This window comes from Cygnus olor, chromosome 6 (assembly GCF_009769625.2).
Source record: "Cygnus olor isolate bCygOlo1 chromosome 6, bCygOlo1.pri.v2, whole genome shotgun sequence".
NCBI lineage: Eukaryota > Metazoa > Chordata > Aves > Anseriformes > Anatidae > Cygnus > Cygnus olor.
The window spans coordinates 34896446-34915999 of record NC_049174.1 but is presented as its reverse complement, the minus strand read 5'-3'; the positions used below and the strand labels follow the sequence as shown (position 1 = coordinate 34915999).

At 34.3% G+C, this 19554-nt stretch overlaps 1 protein-coding gene across 11 annotated transcripts in view; it reads left to right on the top strand.

The window, feature by feature from the left end:
• The window catches only part of LRP1B (LDL receptor related protein 1B), a 684970-nt gene that overhangs the window by 656930 nt on the left and 8486 nt on the right, over nt 1-19554 (top strand). For 10 of the 11 annotated variants that reach the window (XM_040561328.1, XM_040561326.1, XM_040561323.1 and 7 more), the window contains 4 exons: nt 2646-2820; nt 3461-3565; nt 5629-5742; nt 17418-17494. In XM_040561328.1, coding sequence (XP_040417262.1) covers nt 2646-2820; nt 3461-3565; nt 5629-5742; nt 17418-17494 — 471 coding nt within the window. The remainder of the gene's footprint in view (nt 1-2645; nt 2821-3460; nt 3566-5628; nt 5743-17417; nt 17495-19554) is intronic. The other variant, XM_040561327.1, reaches the window with a different exon arrangement.

Here is a 19554-nt window from a genome sequence, read left to right as displayed (position 1 = left end):
CTCCAACTGCTACTTTACCATTTTATTTTTAATCCTAGTAAGCAGCGTATCATCGGTGCTGCTTTGAGGTTCATTCTTCCATGTTCCTTCATCTACTCACTCGAAGATCACCTTAAGTATGGTTTCTGCCTGCTCATGGTATTGAAAATCATGTTTTCTAAGTATTACTCTTGGTTAATTCTGATGGCTTAGGGCTTAGATTCTCTGCATCTTAAGTTCTCTATAGTTTTTCATTTTACTCACCCATTGATCTCTTCTCACTGAGTTATTATTATCCAAAGGTTTTCATGCCTTTAGCAAGTCTGTAGCATTCTAACAAGCAGCTACTAACAAGCAAGCCTAACTTAATATCAATTAATTTTCTGAGGTCAGATTTTTTTTCCTATTTTCCAAAAAATTCTTTTTCTCTACACGTGCTTTGCATTGACTATAACACTGAGATAGAGGATTGTCATAGTGCTTGTTGCAGAATAGGACGTTCAACGTGAAAACCATCATCTCTTTACATAATTCAGTGACTTCACTGAAAAGGCTAGATTTAAACAAAATTGAAGGGAAATTAGCTGTTATAAAGGTCTGGTTTAGAATTACCTACTAAATACAAAAAGTACTTAGTTTTAGTGAAAGATTGTCAAACAGGGAATGGGTTACTGCGTATCTTTAAGTAGGATTTGTACTGAAGTAAACTGAATGTATTTCCAGTTGGGAGACTATGAAATAAATTGAAACCTTTGAAAGGAAAACCAGCAGTAATTGTGATTCTCTCCCACTTGGTATAAAACAAACTGCATGGATCCACAAATAACTATCTGCAGACACAATTGGGTATTTGAAAACAGTGTAGTACATAAATCATGCCCAGACAGACATACAGATTAAGAAAAAATATTTACTTGAGGCTTACCCAAAACCAAACAAATTGTTTCTAGTTGAATGCTTCTGCAAACATGTTTTTTGCTTTTTGTTGTTGTTGTTTGCTGTTGTTGTTTAAAAGAATTAATTTAAATGTAAATTTAGGGTTACTTTTAAACAGTGCTTATTGTCAGATTTGGGTTTTCTGCTGACACTTTGGAAAAATGCCACAATACAGAGGGACTCAAACACATCATAAAATACAAAATAAACTAAAGGTTTTGTTTATTTAAAACTTAATACTTTTAGGAAAAGAAGAGTCTTACAATCTTTTGGAGTATTATTTTGTAGCCAATAACATTTCTGTGAAATTGTAGAGGTTGACAACTGTTGATATGTGTATAGATTCACACCTAAGTTGTTCGTTTGTTTTGCTTTATTTGAATATATGTATGATTTTTTTTGCTGTATTAAATGTGGTCAGTTTGTATGCCTATTGAAATATGTTAATATAACTTTATTACAAAGATTAGTTGCCTCTAAGATACTTGTTTTGGTCTTTGTATGATGTGATTAAAAACAGTTTATATGCAAAGTGTGATACATGAACCTGCATAGGTATTTTACTTGTGCTCTGATGTTGAAAATATTAAAAGTAAAACAACATCTTACAATTCCACATTCAAGGCTGAAGTTGCCATATGGCCAAGGTTTCATTTTCCATTGAAGAGCTTGGTAATACTCTACTTCTAGCTGCTGCTGACTTGTCCTCAGCTATATCCTGATCTTCAAAGGACTTGAATTTTTTAATTTTGACAGAAAGTTAATATTTTATTAATATGGAACAGTTTGAATTAATACAGATGCGTAGTTCAGAAATGATGCATTTTATCTATTAATTACTTAATTTGTCCATCAGGAACACCACCAAAAGCTCAACACAACGTTAACTACACAGAACTGAAGTACTAGAAACAGAGAGAAGTGATTTGTCCCCATTGAGGAGCTTAAATGACAAGATGTAAAAATAAAACTGTTTAGTCAAAAGAAAGTTGTCACTCTTACATAAATAAAAATGAACCTAATTGTTTAGATACTAACATATCTTGGTAGCTCTAGAAGTTTCTTTAGTCTGCCAACTTTTTTATATAAAAGGGAAATGAGATGGTTACTGGTGTTTCCAAAGAGTTAAAGAATTCACTGCTTTAAATCTCAGTCTTGCTGACGTTGAAGCAGTTGCATAAGATATTAAAGTCCTGCACAGCCTATAAAGATAAGGCGGTACGTATTTTTTGTAGAACATATTGGTCATGTCATTATATGGTAATATTAGAACTTCATTAAAATTTTATATGTGGACAAATGAAAATAAAAGTTAATTATTTCAAAATACTGTTCCCATTTCAGTTTAACATAACGCTTTTAATGGTAATATGCATTTATCAGAATATTTTTATTCAGCCAATGTCCCATTAAATATATTAACATTGCTGTGCTTCTCATCAGTAGTCTTTGTATCATGTGTGATGATGCCATGAATGGTTAGACATCCAGAAGGAAAAAAAACTCATATGAACTTATATTTCTATTTCACTTCACAAGACTATGTTGTTAATATATTGTGTATCTGTTGGGGGAGCTCTTGATTCTTGTAGTTTTCAATGAGCCACCAGTTTCATTTACCATTTTGTTTTTACTGTACCTTTCAAAAGAAAGGAAAAAAGCTTCCTTTTTTTTTTTTATGATATGACACTCCTTAATGTTTTTGTAATTAGCTTTCATGTTTCTTGCAGATGTTTGCCACCATTATTGTGTGAATTCTGAATCATGTACTATTTCTGATGATGGAAGCGTAGAATGTGTCTGTCCAGTACGATTCGAAGGTCCAAAATGTGAAGTGGACAAGTGTATAAGATGTCATGGGGGACACTGCATAATAAACAAGGACAGTAATGACATAGTATGCAAGTAAGTGTTTGTGTGTGTGTTGGGAAAAGAGGGCTATGTTCAAAATTATGTATTTGATAGCCATTACACTGCAGTATCCTTTAAATCTTTAAAATCAATTACAGAGCAACTTGCCCCTGAAATGGTCACATCAGACAGTGCCTTTGAGTGTGCAGGTACCAAATTTTGTGTGAACTCACTGGCTCCTGCCTTTTTAAACCAACTTTTGGAATACTCCTCACTGGGAGAAGCATAATGTAGCAGGAAACTGAATGTGTCTTCAACTGGAAAAAAAATTGTCATAGAAATATTTAATTAACAGTCTAGTTTTACCACACTTTCAAAATGTGTTCTTCCTGCAGTATCTGTGACAATGAAAAAGACATATTGATACTAATGAAAGCATATAAATTAAGATGTGCTGCTGTGTTGCTGAGTGATTATTTTATATAATAATAGTTTATTTTCATAAAAAGGAAGATTAAAAATATTTTGTGTAAAAAGTTCACTGCCTGCACTAGCTTTTCAAGTTAGAAACCTAGAATTCTTGCAATTCTAATACATATCACAAAATTAGTATTTTAATATATGGATCATTGTAATGGGATTCACTAGATTTACTAATATACTGATGGCAATTTCTTTTTTTTAACTATGACAGTTGCACTAATGGAAAGATTGCCTCTACGTGTCAGTTATGTGATGGCTACTGTTACAATGGTGGTACATGTCAGCTGGACCCAGACACAAATATACCTCTCTGTCTGTGAGTATCCTGCATTGTAGAGACCATTAAAATATCTGTGGAGGCCATATTAAAACACTAACAAATACTAAAGTTTTTGTATTTCTGATCTCTTTAGGAAATAAAATAAGCCAGTTGCATATTTTGGTACTTTTTCTGACTATTTCTGTAACCCTTGTCTACATTTTTGCAATATGCGTATCAAACAATGAGCTATATATTGTATGTGTATAGACATAAAGATAAGTGTTTTGAGACTTTTAATAATTTTGGGCCAGATCTAAAGTTCATTTAGGCGTTTATTCTGGAATGGAATTCAAATGTACAAGATGGTTGTCTGCCCCTGCTATTCAAAGGTGGATGAAGTCTTTTCTTCTATAAAGGCGGTCAGAGGTGGTTTCTGTAACCAACTTGTTGGTGATACGTTTCTGTAAGGAACCAGATGGCTAGAGAACAGGGAGAATGATATCAGTGTTTATTTCCTTTATGTGTCAGAGGATATGCTCATGTATCTCGTTTCTGTCTTAACCTTTACACTACCCGTAGAAGCTTGGCTGTTCTGTGGTGAGATTGTTCTCCCCTCCTGCAGAAATACACCAGCATTAAGAAAAGAATTCAAGATGCTTTTCTTAAACCCAGACATCCAATACCAAAGAAAATCTAATTCTGTAGACTAGACTGTGAAGTACCCTCCTAACAGGTAGTAAAGCCTACATTCTAGTCCTTTCTTGAGAGCTATGGTGTATCTTTTTCACCTACTAAATGTTAAATAGAGAAGTAGTCATCATAGCAAGAAATTATTGTTTTCCTGCTCTGAGTTGCACTGAGCTACTGAGTCACACTTCTGGATTATTTCTTTTTTTTTACTTTTGCCTAATAAATCATCCAATCTTTTCTGCACTGCAGAAGAGCTTCATTGTGGAATAGTCTTCCACTTCTTAAACCACCCTAGATGTCACAGTGTTCTCCGAGAATATATGAGGTATTAGAAGATAGAATTAGACTTAAATATGTAATTTCCAGGGTGACATAAGTAAACTCTTGTCTGTGATCTGGTATTACAATACCTTTGTGAATACAGATGCAGACAACATTTATTGGTGTGCATGACGTAGGTGTTTTTAGAGAGAGTGTTAGCTGTATTCAGACTTTCAAGGAGGTTACAGAAATGCCTAGCTTTTGTGGCTTGAGCAATGTAAGAGACAGATCAAATGTTCCTCCCTATGAAAGCTCAAGCACCTTTGCAAAGGTGCAAAACCATAAGGGTTGAGCTATTGGAAAGAAGTTGATAACAAATATTTGCAGCTTTGGGGTTAGAGACAGTGGAATGCAACTGCACCATAGTCCTTATTTTGCTTTAAGTACCTATGGATCTTTTGTTATTATTATTATTGTTATTTTCACCTGGCCCTTTTTACCTGTTATTTGGATCTCCTTAAATATCATTAGTAGAAGACTAGAGAGACTCATAAATCTCAGCAGAAAGAGAATATAACAGCTGTAATATGTAAGACTGAAATGTGATGGGCAAGTCTAGTAGTCTAGGTGCTTAAACACCTAGAACAGCTATTTTGGAACCTTGTGATTCTTCCTTTCTTTTTCTTAATATAACTGATCTATTCTTTTTCAAATTCAAATGGAACACCATAGCATCTCAAGGAAAACAAGTCTCATATGTTAATTTGTTTATGGATTTGCAATATATAAAAGTGGTAGCATATGCCAATACTTAACCATGCGAAGAAGACAGTCATGAACATGTTTAAGACCATTGCACACTGAATCAATCAATACAAATGCATAGAATGTTTGACAATACTATTTTGTTACAAGTCTTAGATTCCTGAACGCCTAAGTTTGTGTAGCCCCATTATTTTAAAAGTAGTTGATAGGCCTCGATGAGCAAACTTTTCAGTGTAGTCAGATTAGACCTTTCCATGAAAAAAGCTATTAATTTATTTATATCTATGGGTGTGTGCCTGTGTATGTGTGTGTGTCTTGCCATGATTATATGTAATGCATTTAAAATCTGTTCAGCAAAAGGCAGAATATTTATAGAGGTCTATTTTACTGAAATTCTGCAGATGCTCTGTGGGGTTTAAAAGTCAGCGCTGTGACCAGAAAGTGAACCCTTGTGATTACTACTGTCAGAATGAGGGAATTTGCACTTTAACTGCGTTTAATGAACCGAGATGCAAGTAGGTTTAACCTTCCACTTAATGCTGCACATTCTGTGACATCATTTCAGGCCACAGTTCATTGGTTCAAGTCATGCACATTCACATACATTTCACAGTATATACTTAATCCGGGTTCTCGTTTCTGTAATGCACACTGACCCTTTGATAGTTTCACTGATGATTATATTTAAACATATTGTTGGAGTATCTATGTCATTGGAGGAAGAAATAAAAAGCTTTATTTTTTAAAAAAATGTATTGAAAATACTGAAAAGGCTGCTTCTTGGCTTTTATTGTTCACATTGAGATATTTTATCAATTTAATCCTACACAGCATAAAGTTTAGAAAACAGTGACATTGCACATGTTCTGTAGTCTAAAACTGACTATTTCTTATCTGTGTAGGGAAAGAAGCTGAGGAGCTATTTAGTTACCTTTTCAAGAGTTTAGCCTGTATTCATAGGTCTTTTTGTAAACTATAGAAATATGCTGTAAAATACTAACTATTAAACAGAAGTGTTTGAGCTACGTCATAACTTTGCTGATAAAAAATGTATAGAATAGACACCCTTGTGTGCTGTATTTTGCTAAAGGATTTAAGGTCTATGTATTAAAGGGTAAAATTTAATCCTTATCGGGAAATAAACAGACTTAGTCTTTGAAAATGCTGTAAGTTAGGCATACACAGAGATGCACAGTAACAGTTAGATGTACGTTGCTTTACTCAACATTTGTGATGCAAAAGTTGGAGTTTAAATCATGAGCCAAAGACCTAGATTTGGGATAAAATACAAAATCTCCAACAGCTTTAATCTTATCTCATCTGAATGCATGGTTTGTGAAAATGTAAACTGCTGTGGGGATTGATAACATTGTCTGGTAGGTAGCAATGAGACTGACTAGGTATGGTGAATAATCTTTTTTTTTTTTTTTTTTTTTTTTTTTTAAACAGTACAATCAAAATACTTTGTTGATGCTTTTCAGGCAATGAAACTGGCTAGAGCTACCATAAATCCATTAGAAAGTACATTAGTCTTCTGACTAGCACATCTTAAAATTTTGAAGAGTATGGAGAGTAGGTCTGTTGGTCAGCATTCATGTGAAATGATTGCCAGGGCAGTTTCTATTTCTGTGCATCCTACAGATTTAAGAATAAGATAGCCTGAAGCAAAACATGTTGCTGCTTATAAGGTCATGTACTGCAAGTACCATTCCTCTTTTTTTTTTTTTTTCCAATATGTTGGAGATATTATCTGAGCTTTCAAGAAAGTAACCATCCAAAATTTATTGTGAAATGTTTTAATAGATAAAATAGCATAAAAATACACCATTCAGAATCAGTTCTGAATTTTACATACTCTCATAATTCTTAAGAATTATTTCTTAAACAATAAATGTTTACTTTTTATCTAATGTAAGATTTTCACAGAAAATTATGAAGTTTTTTTTTTTTTTTAAATATGCATTCCTATAGCCAACAAGGGTTACATTCTGTTTCTACTGGAGTCAAAACTGGTTTGGATATTACAGTAGGATTTCAATGAGGTTAATTTAATTAGGAACTTTCTGAGTAGCATCGATGTTTATTTTTTGACATTGCCTGTTCTCATGATCTTTTGGCTTAACTATATTTGCTGACCAAAATGAGAAGCAGTTTAAAAAATATATATATATATATACATATATATATATATATAAAATCATATTTGAATCTCTTGGTTAGTCTTTGAGTTGATAACATGAATTTTAACCTCCTTAGAGCTCCTATATGAGGCCAGATGCCAACAATTTCAAGAATTTATGCTAACAGAAAGGTATCACAGGTTCTACAGGCCCCCTAATCCTTTTTTCCTACTTTCTAACTATGTAAGTCAAAGAAGTACGGAGGTGGGTTGTTTGAATAGGAACGATGCTGAAAAGATTCATGCTGCCAAACACATAGACAGATGAAGATACTTCTTTACCTTCAGAAGCCATTGTGAAGCCACTGCCCAGAGCACGCAATGGTCAGTTTGGACTCAGTTGTAGAAAGTAACAAAACAGGCTTCAGAAATCCCCAGATAGGTATTACTTTCCAAGACTGAATGAGACTATTCCTTTTCTTTTGAAAGATATAATTAGGGAAAAGTACAAAACAACTGCTTATAGAAGACAGAGCAGAGAGAAAAAGATTCACTTCTCTGTGTAAAAGTGATATTAGATGCAATTTTCTTCCTTCCTGAAGGTGAAACGCTAGTATCCAAAGGACTATTTAGTTGATGAAGGCTGTGGTTCTTCCCTTTTGAGCAGGTTGTCTTCCAAAGAAAGATGAGGGAGGGATTGCAACATTTTGAACAGAGTGATTAACTTATTTTGTTTACTTACTATTTACTTTTACTGTGACAATATTCCCAAGATTAATTTTATTGGACACTTGTGCTATACAGTAAAGTGAATATGCCAAGCTCAAAATAAATAAATAAATAAGGTAGCAACAGACATTAACAACATAATGACTTTTAGTAAAATTAAACTGTCCTTTCTCTTTCATCTCAGGAGGTTTATTTGAATACAGTTTTAGAAGCTTTTTTGTTAAATGTGTTACAAGGTGGAAAGGGGGAAACATGGAAGAAAAGAAGGTACTAGAGAAAGATTAAATTCAAGTTTCTCTTCAGTGTGAGGAAGAGATTCAGATGAATCGGTAATGAGAAGAAGATGAAGTTTAAATGAAGCCTTAGTAGATAATTTACTTCTTCACATTCACAGCATAATCGCAGATAAAGCTATTCTTCCTGTTGTCTCTTCAAACTGATTGTTGGGTTAGTACAGCCACTGTCTGTGTCTAGGAGTTAAGAGAGTCTTCTAAATTGTTTCTGGCTTAAAGGAAAGGGAAGAGAGGCAAATAGTTGTTTGATGGAGTTAAAGACAGTTACAGTGATCGAGGAAGAGTAGTTCCATATGTCTCAGTCCTTCTTGCCAACCTCAAATTTCACTGTTTTTTTTCCAATATCTTGTGTCTTTGTGGCACAAATTAGTTTCTAACTGGAGCTTGTTTATAATTTTACTGACCTCATACTATCAAGTAAAAGACTTCAGGAAGGAATGAAAATATCCCAGAGACATTGTGCCATGGAACAGGATTCTCAAAGACTTTTTCTGTAAGTTCTGCTCCATTGATAGAGAAAATAATTTACCCCTCCAATTTGCATTTCTGGTCACACTGTGGATGACATCTGTTTGGTCTCTGAGAGACAATTAAGAGCTAACATTTTTCTTAACTAGTCATAGGTGGATGATTTTTGGAGGGAAGAAATTGGAGAGAGAGAGTTTTATTTTAATTCAGTTAGAACTCTTCTGCCTCTTGCAGCCAGATCAGTTGAGAATGCATACTTTGTACGTAATAAAGCCCTTATTATCATTCAGTAAAGACAAGAGAAAATAAGATTTATCCATTCTAAACAGCAATCCTAGCCATAATCATACAGAGGAACTATAAGCTTGTAAGAATTTACCCTCCTTTTAACAACCTTTGCTGCTAGGGTTAATTTTTTAAAAAAACTTTGTATCAATTTTTTTTTTTAAACTTTTAATCCAGCAAATATCAGGCGCACATTGGAAACAAAAGTTGTACTTTCTACCTAACCAGCTTATGAATGATTTAAGGCTTCACTTTGACTGCGTATCAACCACCAAAAAAGGAAGAATTTGTGAAGCTGGTCTTCAGTTTCAATAAATACTCTGTCAAGTTCTGAAAGATGCAGAATACACTGTGATTTGTCTTTGTATGTAAGACACCTACAAATCTAGATTATTAAGTCTTTGCATTGTTTTTAGGAATATAAAAAACATTATTTTTTTCCGTATTATTTTCTGTTTTCCTTTCTGCTCAACAAAGGTTGAAAGAATTTGACATCAAAATGATAAAATTTGACCTTTTCTGAAAATTGTACCACTGAGGGAGTCCTCAGACAGTATGACCTTATGTGTAGTTACTGTCTTTTTAGCATTCATGTATTAAGTTTGTTAAAAGTATCAGTACTGCTCTGTAATGATCTGGGGGGAATGGGACATGTAACACTAGAAGCATATGAGATATGTCTGAATTGCTTCAGTAACTTCATCAGCCCATTGAAAGCAGAATGAACATGAGATCAGATTCAGATGGGAAATAGTCAAGAAATGTTTTTTCAATTTATTTTACAAACTGTCTGTTCTAGCTGTTCTATCAGTCAGTCTTTTGTTTTAATAATTACTTTTATTTGCATCTCTATTTCCTTCCCACTAATTATCTATCTCCTAACTATACGCCATGAAAGAGAAGCAAGGTTTAGTGAGAGATTATGTCTTGTATTACACCAATGAAGAGAGTTGGAAAAAATTTAAAAGCTTTCAAGTATACAGGCTCAACCCTAATTGTAACGTAAGCAGTACTCTATCAATTTCTTTAGTAGAAATGGCTATAATAGATACTGATTTAGTAGAATATTACCCTCTCTTACATTTGTTTATTTTATACCTTTACCATATCTATAGCTTGCTATAACTCTGTGTTATTATTAGCATCTGCACAAAAATGTGATAAAATTGTAACACCCTTGCACTAGGCATTATGGAAACATAACAAAGGATAGTTCTTGCTCTAAGAAGTTTACAGTCAAAACTGATAAAAGACACAAATTGTGTTGGTCCTTCTCAAAATCCCACTGAATTTAAAGAGAGTTTATAAATGCTTTAATGGGCTTTTGAGCAACCCTGCATCAGTTTGGATGAGAAGTTCAATGTGACACAAGTAAGATTATATTATTTTGCTGGCTAACTAAAAGGGTAGTCATTTCTTCCTTCTTAGGCTACTGTCTGTGTATCTAAACTTCAGAGCCTCTGTTTCCTAGCTGTCATCTGTAAGAAAGAGAGAAGTTCAGAAGACAATTCACAACATTGAATTAGTTGTCCATGGTTAGAAGTGTTGACTGTTCAGAGGCTTTCAGGTTTTGTGTGTTGTATTTCTAAACTAGAACATTGTTTTTTTCTGTAATGTAGAAGTCACCCTAGATACTTTAATTGCTTGCAGTAAGCAGATGCATGGCTTTGAGAGCAAATTGAGTAGAGAAATCAGTGGCCTTTCAAATTAATTAAAAGGCACATATGATACAGGAGCTTGAAGGAAAGCATGACTTTGGTAGCAAAAGAAACTGAAAAGTGAAGGGTGGACAACGTTTAAATTACTTCCTTTCTAAAATTAGGATTTTGGCTGAGTAATATGTTAGAAACAATACAGAACACATAGGGAGAGAAAAGAAATCAATTTCTTATGTGTGAGAACAAGAAGCTTGAACTTGAAGTGATGATATGAAGATATCAGAATAAATAATTCCTCCAGGAATGTAATAAACAAGAGAGATGCTTTGTGAGCTTTATTTTCAGTAGGTTGGAGAGAGAAAATTTGTGTGCATGCATGCATGGGTGTGTGCACACGCATGTGTACACATGTACATGTTATTGCAAATCTGAAAAAAAAGACTGAGTTCCTCCAGATGGAGTACTTTCCCTCAAACTCATATACCTGTGATGCTGTACCTCTCTCCTGACGTTTTTCTCGTTAAAAATCTTCAAATGTGAACAGTTAGTATGTAAATATACGTATGCAGTATATGTATGTAGAAACACTATAAGTATATGCAAACTCATAAGTAAATGTAAAACTGGCAGGACTCTGATCAAAAAAAGGTTAAGGTAGACCCATAGTCTGGTTCTGGACAGGAAGGAAATCTTATGAAATCCTCTGACTGGCATTTTCTGAAGGCTGAATAGAAAAAAAACTACTGTAGCATAGAACAATCAGCATTGAGAAGACAGCCTAAGAGTAGAAGGCAATTGTAATCATGACAGGCGGTATAAATCATAGAACAGAAAAATATATCAAGTATCTTGCAATAAATGTTTTCCATATGCTTTCCTAGGATATATTTAATGAGCTACACAATTATAATTACAACAGGAATTTCACTGTATTATGCTAGTTGAGGCCTTTCTTTTTCAACTAAAAAACGTCTGTTATAAATGTCTTGAATTTGAACATAATCAGCAGGTTGTAACTTTATATTGTAGAAGATCTTTCATTCAGTTTGTATTGTAAACTAGCATTAGTTAAAGAACTAAATGCAAACAGATGTTTGAGGAGTAGTTGGCAAAGGAAAAAAGTGACAAGACCTTGGAAAACAGGAATATTTACATTCTTCATTGACCATTTAGCAGCTAGGCTGTAATGCAAGTATCCTTTATAAGTTTAAAATTGTTCAGATAAAACTTGCATAGCAACTGCTGCCATACATCACTACTTTACCTCTGTGAGAAGGAGAGAGAAACATGGTTTGTCATATACCTATTGATCCAGTCAGTTTTCATTCTTTTTAATATTTTTACCACCTCAGTCTATTCTTTTTCTTTTACTTGGTTGCTCAGTGTAATTTCAGCTGAAGTAGTAGTCATCTAGACATGCTTATTTTTATATATTTACTCTGTTAATAATATTAAAATGTTATATACTCTATGTTAATAATATTAAAATATTATAATAGTATATGTATTGTATACAAATTCCTAACAGCATGGAGTTCACAATTACACTTATTTTTTTACTTTGGAGTCATAGAGGCTAAGATGCATCTCAAGGCTTTTTCCTTAGCAGTGAACACCATGCACTAGCTGTGAATGATGATTTCTGTGTATTAATGTCACGCAAAAATTAAATTAATGTTAAAAGTCACAGTTTTTCTTATATGTTGTTACCAAAATTCTTTGCATTCCTCAAAAGTAATTTTCTGTTGGAAAAGTTGCCTGCTTTTGGGTTATGCAGTTTTTCTATTCTTATTTTTTTGGACAGCAAGGTAACCTGTACTTCCTTTTCAAGTCATGTTGTAAGGTTTCAATCCCTTAGCTTCTACAGCAAATTCCTTCACTTTGGGGTTTGTCTGTGGGTATAACTCTGTACTATCAGCTCCCTGTATGAAGACTGCTTCTATTAAGTATTGCTATTATTTATTTATTTATTTGATAAGGAATAGTTCATTGACTTAGTATAGGGTAAGGATTTTTTCATACTAGGTCTTTCTACAGAGTTTTAGGGAAAAAGTGAATTATTTCAATTTCTGCCTTTTGGTGCGATTTAATACAAATAGTAAATAACTATAATCCAGATGTTCTGTGTTCTCATTTTACAAAGAATTATAACACTAATGAGAAGACATTTTCTAGTAGAATTTTAATGTGCCCTCAGAATAGAGGGGCTGGATACTTTCCTTTGAATGTTTTTACTATTTTTAATACATTGCTATCTATGGCTTGACTAAAAAGAAAAGTTAGAAATTTACTTCACTATATTACTTACTGTAATGAAGCAATAACATTTTTAGGTAAGAAACATTTTCAATTCCCCTTCAACCTCTGTATTGTAATGACTGTTTCACAGATTCTGTTGTACTTCTGGTGTAATCTTTCAGTGCTGCTTTTTGACGTTTTTTTGTTACACACTGGTGTATTGGGTTGGAAAGCAGCTCTTTACAAGAGCACTTTTAACTGCATATTATGCCTTCTATATTATATTTTATGACAATGCCTGTGGCACACACACGCGCACACACACACACACACACAAAAATCCACACTGCCTCCAATTTAGCCTTTTTACTAGCTTTTTCTATTTGTTCAGACATTTCATAGTCAAATGGTTCCTTTTGGTCAAGTGCCCGTATAATTGAGTTTAGAGTGTTTCAGTGCACTGACCTGTAAGGGTTATAGAAAAATAGAGAAAAGAGACATTTTCTCTCATGAATAGATTCTGTAACAACAGCATGATCATTCTCTAAAACGTAAATGTCTTAATTCTGAATGTTTCTCATTACAAGTCAGATGTCTTTACAATTCCAGTTTAGAGTTTTTAAAACATTTCTCTTCTGCATAAATAATTCCTATTGCACAGGCAGTCTGTATCTCACAATGTGTGTTTCCTGAGCAGTCACCTCTTTCTAAATGTAGAACTAAATTGTAAGAGAGAGAGCCGTAGCTAGTTTCATTAATGACCTTGGCAGCAGGCCATGTACAACCTTTTGTTTATTACATTCACTTTTCGGGATTTATATTGGCATTCTCTAGGATGCTGTTGCTTTTTGATCTGTTCACTGACTCTGTTGAGGACTGGAGATTTGCACCTGTAGCACCTTGCACCACTCAACTGACTCCAACCTGTCCTTCACTGTCAAGATCCCCATCTGTTTCCATCTTTATTTGTTTTGTGTAGCTCAGATTAGGCTTTTATCACTGTCTTTCTGTGCAGTTCTTGATAGTATGTATGTCTTCACTGAAGCCGGTGACTTTATGCAATGAAATCAATGGCTTTCTGCTTCATCAATGCCCTTTTTTTTTTTTTTTTTTTTTGGCCTATGCTGCAAATGTCATATCTTTGGACATAAAACTCTTGGCAGTGCTACAGAACAAAAGCTCCTGGTATCAAATGATTTGGAAAAGTACAAAATGATGTGCATCCAATTAAACCAGAAGTCAGTTCCCATGCTAGATACTGAACAGTCTGAGTTTAAATGTTCTAATATCAGAAAAATGTCTGTTATTATTAAGAACAACTTATGTCTACTGTATCTAAACACTAGTAAAACTAATTTAGACCTACTAATCTTTCCCACATTCCTACAGCAACTGTTGTCCATGTCCTAACCCCAGCATTATTCATGTGCCTGCTCAGGGCTAATTTTCGGTGTCAAATTTCCTTGCAAACACTTTTCCCTTGGACTTTATTTCATTTTTTGTTCTGTATGCCCAAGAAGATTCTTTATTACCTTCCTAGACCATAAAAGGGCAAGCATTTTACATCTAAGTAAAATCATTGCCATCCTGTCAGCTTCCGTCCCATTGAAGGATATTGGTGACAGCAAACCTTTGGAAAAGGAAAGTGAAGTGGCAACTAGCTATCATGTTTTTATGAGACTTTTATCAAATTCCTCAGAACTGTTTCAATATTGCTGACTTTTTGCAATTAAAATGCCAAGAACTACTAATCCTCCTACCTTAATTTGTTCCTCTGTTTTCTACATATAGAGCTGTAGGTTCTCTTTCTTCACCAGCTGTCATGGTGTCATATCTGTTATAAGATTTTGAAGAATGTGTACAGTATGCACAATTTTCTGATAAGCTTATACTTGGCATACTTCAATGGTGAATCTTTTACTAGTCTCACTATGTTATATTCTTTTAAGTGTTTTTAGGTAGGTTTACAGTAGTGATTCTCTTATACAGTAGAATTGTTTAAAACTTTCAATATAAGGATTTAGGTACAAAGTCAAGGTATGTCTGATTCTTATAATTTATTTTCCATAGTATAGCATTAAGTGGAACTTGCCTCTCATAACAAGTTTTAATCACCTGAACTGAAACCTCAAGAGCAGCGATGCAAAACCTGCAGTAAAAAATATAAAGATTTCTTTCATGGTTGTTGCATACCAACAGTTTGGTTCCCTATAGAATATACTAAATATAAAGATTTAAGGTGTTTGTCTATAAGAATGGAGATACTTTCTTTGCAGCCCTGCGTTAAATGGTAAACTTTTGAAAAAATAGTTCCTTAAGTAGTATCTTAATAAGGTAGGTCATCAGTGTAATCACTTCCATTTGATATAATTGATAAAAAAGGGGTCTATAAAAAAAAAAAAAAAAGGAACAAATGCATCTTTTAAAATACTAAAACTGTGTTTCGTTTGGCTTGGAAAGGGCTAAAATGGTGGTAGTCAGGAGTGAACATGTCAGTTGGTTTCAGTTTTAAAATATATTGTTGTAAACCATATTTTCTGTAATTAATTAGCAATTGGGGAGGTTCCTTGGCTGTGAGAAAATGGAAGGCTGCATTTAAATTTAAATAAATAAAAGAATTGACTAAGTTATAACACAAGTAATCTATGTAGGAAAATTTTGAACCAACTATCAATTAATAAACATGTTTTTAAATACCATCTGTGTATTGCTTATGTCTGTAGAATTTAAGTATGTGCATAAGAAATCCTACAAAAAAAAAAAAAAAAAAGAACGAAAGAAATTAGAAACCTTCCAAAGAATGTTCAAACTTAATATGAAACCCAGTAAAGGGTTTTGTCTGAATGTTGGATTGTGCTGGAAAAGGTTTAAGAGGAAAGGGAAAAATTAGCCTTCCCTCCCACGTGATCTGCAAAGACAAAAGAGAGTCAGAGGCGTCACCAAAAAAGCTAGCTGGGACTAATTCCACAATATTTATCTGGAATGTTTTGTACCTTTCCAAACCTTTTCGTATCATAGAACAATGTTGCTCATTAAGCACGTCCAGCCCTAAACTCTGCAATTCGTTTAATCCTTAGAAAGGCACTAGATAATAGCTGTTCTTAGAACTGCATGCAAAGTAATGCTCTATTGCATTTACCTAAAGATAACCCGTATTGAAACTCATAAATAATTCAAAAATATGGTGAAAAATATGAGTCACTGCATAATATGCAACAGAGGCAGATGAAAAGTGACTACTTCCTGCTGTTTCCACAAGGAGAGTTTCAGGTTCTGTAGCAAACTTAATCATACTTACGGCAGGATGAATAAGCAACTGGATTTCATTCAGGTATTTGTTTCCCTTTCTGATGGATGCGCTGAGGCTGCATGCATGAACTCCTTGTATTTGCTTGTATGCATGGAGAGCAACTTCTCAGTTGAAGAAATATTTGCACATTGATATTCACACAAGGAAATTACAGCTGAATAACTTTGTGCTCATCCAGGTAGCTAGCTCACAAAATATTTATTCTTAACATTATCAGTATTCAAGGACCTCTGAAGCCAGTGGAGATACTTCCATCCCTTCAGTTTTGTAGCTTTTTATGCTTTAACTCTCTTACATGCATATGTATATATTGCTATAAATATGTATGTACTTATATAGCTAAAATTTAATAAAAGATAAAGCATTTTATTATAGAATTTTCAGGAAAACATTTAAATGTGAATAGAAAGAAAAGGAAAACTTCAGTAACTTTGTGAATATTACTCAAAGATTGATCTTAATTGTGCAAGTAAATTATTACAGCCAGGTCTCACAATTTACCACAATTTCGTGGTAAACTTTGCATTATTCAGCGCAAAGGGGAACAGCAGCACCCTGGGAAGAGGCAATTAGTATAGATAGTGTGAGTTACTGGATGCGTGTGGTGCTTTATGTCCAGTCAAATATTCTTTTTGCAATGTGGAAGTGGCTGATAGAGCTTCTAGATCAAAGCTGACCCTAAGACAACATAGTACAAATAAACCTTGCTAGACTAAGTTATCTATGCATGGATACAGCTCACGGGCTCCTTCATGATTGCATAGTAGGCGGTAATTGGTATAAGATACATTAATATACGATTGGTTATTTTATTATCCAATAATTTTAGAAAAGGACTCTGGAATCAAGATTGCAGTGATAATAACAGCAACTGAAGATACAAAGCTGTAGTTTTGAACTAAGAACTTAGAATGTTTTAAGTGCTATGGCAGAGTACTGTTGACTCCTTTCATGAAGCTTATTGTTTTCTTTGTAGAATCACAGTTGTCATTTGTGTAGCTCTTGAGAAGATGCTGATGGTCTCTTTAATAGGTTACTGTGTTAACAGCTGACATCTATTAATTTTACCATCTTAATTGGATCCTTTTAGATGTTCAGCCAACTGGTCAGGCACACAGTGTGAGAGGCCAGCTCCCAAAAGCAGCAAGTCTGACAATATTAGTACAAGTAAGTACTTCAAATAACTGCTATCGCTCATCAAATTTTAACCTGCTGATACTTTAGAATATGAGTTTGTGAAATGATATGTGCTGGTTACCTGTTTTAAATTGAAGAAAAAAAAAAAATTCCTTTTTTTTTTTTTTTAACATTTTGATTGGCACTGTTTCGTGAGAAGGTTTGGATATGTGCCATATGCCATACACTCACTGTTTCAAGGCTAGCCTGCACTTTTCTTAAAATGTATCAAGTGACAAGTGCTTGGTGATACCACTGCTGTGCAGAGAACTAGTACAAGACCTCCGACCATTTAAGTCCCACTGAAAGCATCAAAAATAGAGTTGTAAGTAGTTCATAACTTTTACATTGGCTGTCTGCAGAGGTTTGAATTTTACCTACTGTGAAAATCATCCTGAAAATAAGAATAGCTCCTGTCGTATTTTTTTTAAACATATCTGTAAACATAAAAGGATGGCATTGCTATGGTATTGGCAGTTTAAACTGGACAAGGTCCCCTGCAGTGCATTGAGTATGCTGATGGTACCCTGCTGTATGTCTCAGTCACATTTAACCCAAGAGGAGCAGAGAATGACTAGCCCGCTATTCAGATCAGCTTGATGCTTAGATGAAATCTTCCTAGCAATCCAGACAAGTGAAATAAAACTTACAAGTCGGAAACGGGCAAAAAAGCAGGCAAAACCTAGCTAGATATTTCTTGTTGAGGGAATACCTGCTATGATTTAGGAAACATCTGTTCATCTTTTGCCTTCTGCTAGACCCCAGGCTGCACCATGGTTCCCAGACAGCAGCTCAGGCTTAGTAGCCTTTTTTTTTTTTTTTTTTCCCCCTAAAGGAGAACTTCATCCAGGTATTTACACAAATGCTATCGTAAAATAGTAATTGTTTAATGTCCTTTACATGTTGAATCTTTATAAGCTGAAGTGAATTCAGAATCCTTAATGTTTTTTTCGATAGTACTTTATTTTAGGCTTCTGAGAATCTGACTTGGCTTCCAGTAAGCCTTCAGGTAGAATTCAAGGACATTTTTTGCATTTCTTTATTAATACTGTTTCATGTAGAGCAGACTGCCAACACCTTATTTTGGCATGAATCAACCCATCTAGTCAATGAAACAGCAAGCAGTATTTTCATTTTCCACCAATTAAGTATTGTGATATTAGAGGAAATGCATTTCATTCCACATTGGCTTCATGCTAGAGTCCTGTGGTCTGTAAGGACCACTTTGAGAGCTGTTATTACATAAAAGTACTTTGTATGTATTTTTTTTTATTGACGAATTACGAGAGCTGAGAAATTCTTAGAAGGGTACCACTGCTGACCTTACTTTTGCAGGTTTCATTTTAGTTATCTGCTAAAATAACGTTCAGCTGATTTTCTTCTTCCCTGCTCCCTCCTCTGCTTTAACATTGCTGTCTGATCTGTGCACTGTTTTTCTGCTACATTAAGCATTATTGTAGTTGCCTTGATTGCTTATATCAACATAACAAAATTACTGGCTCCTGAGTAGAATGCAGTAAAAGGAAGGGATATGCCAACCACACAGAAATTAATATTGCTTACTACACTTTGTCTCCCACAAATAAAAGTAATAAATATATATTAATGCTAACAATAGAATTCTTCAATCAGAACCATGCACTGAATCTTTTAAATTATTAGTTTTGTGACTTAAATATACTGCTGAAGATGATGGAGGCAGTTGATATCAGTGACCATGCTACTTAAGCCCAAAGTGTGTGGCAATTCCACGCACCTTCGTATGTTATCACTGCAAATGAGGGCAGGGTTTAGGAGAGGTGTGTGTGTGGTGAGAATTAAATCAGGTATGATTAATTGACAAAAATTCTGGTAGTGTTTACACCAGTATCACAGAATCACAGAATCGTCTAGGTTGGAAGAGACCTCCAAGATCATCTAGTCCAACCTCTGCCCTAACACTAACAAGTCCTCCACTAAACCATATCACTAAGGGCTACATCTAAACGTCTTTTAAAGACCTCCAGGGATGGCGACTCAACCACCTCCCTGGGCAGCCCATTCCAATGCCT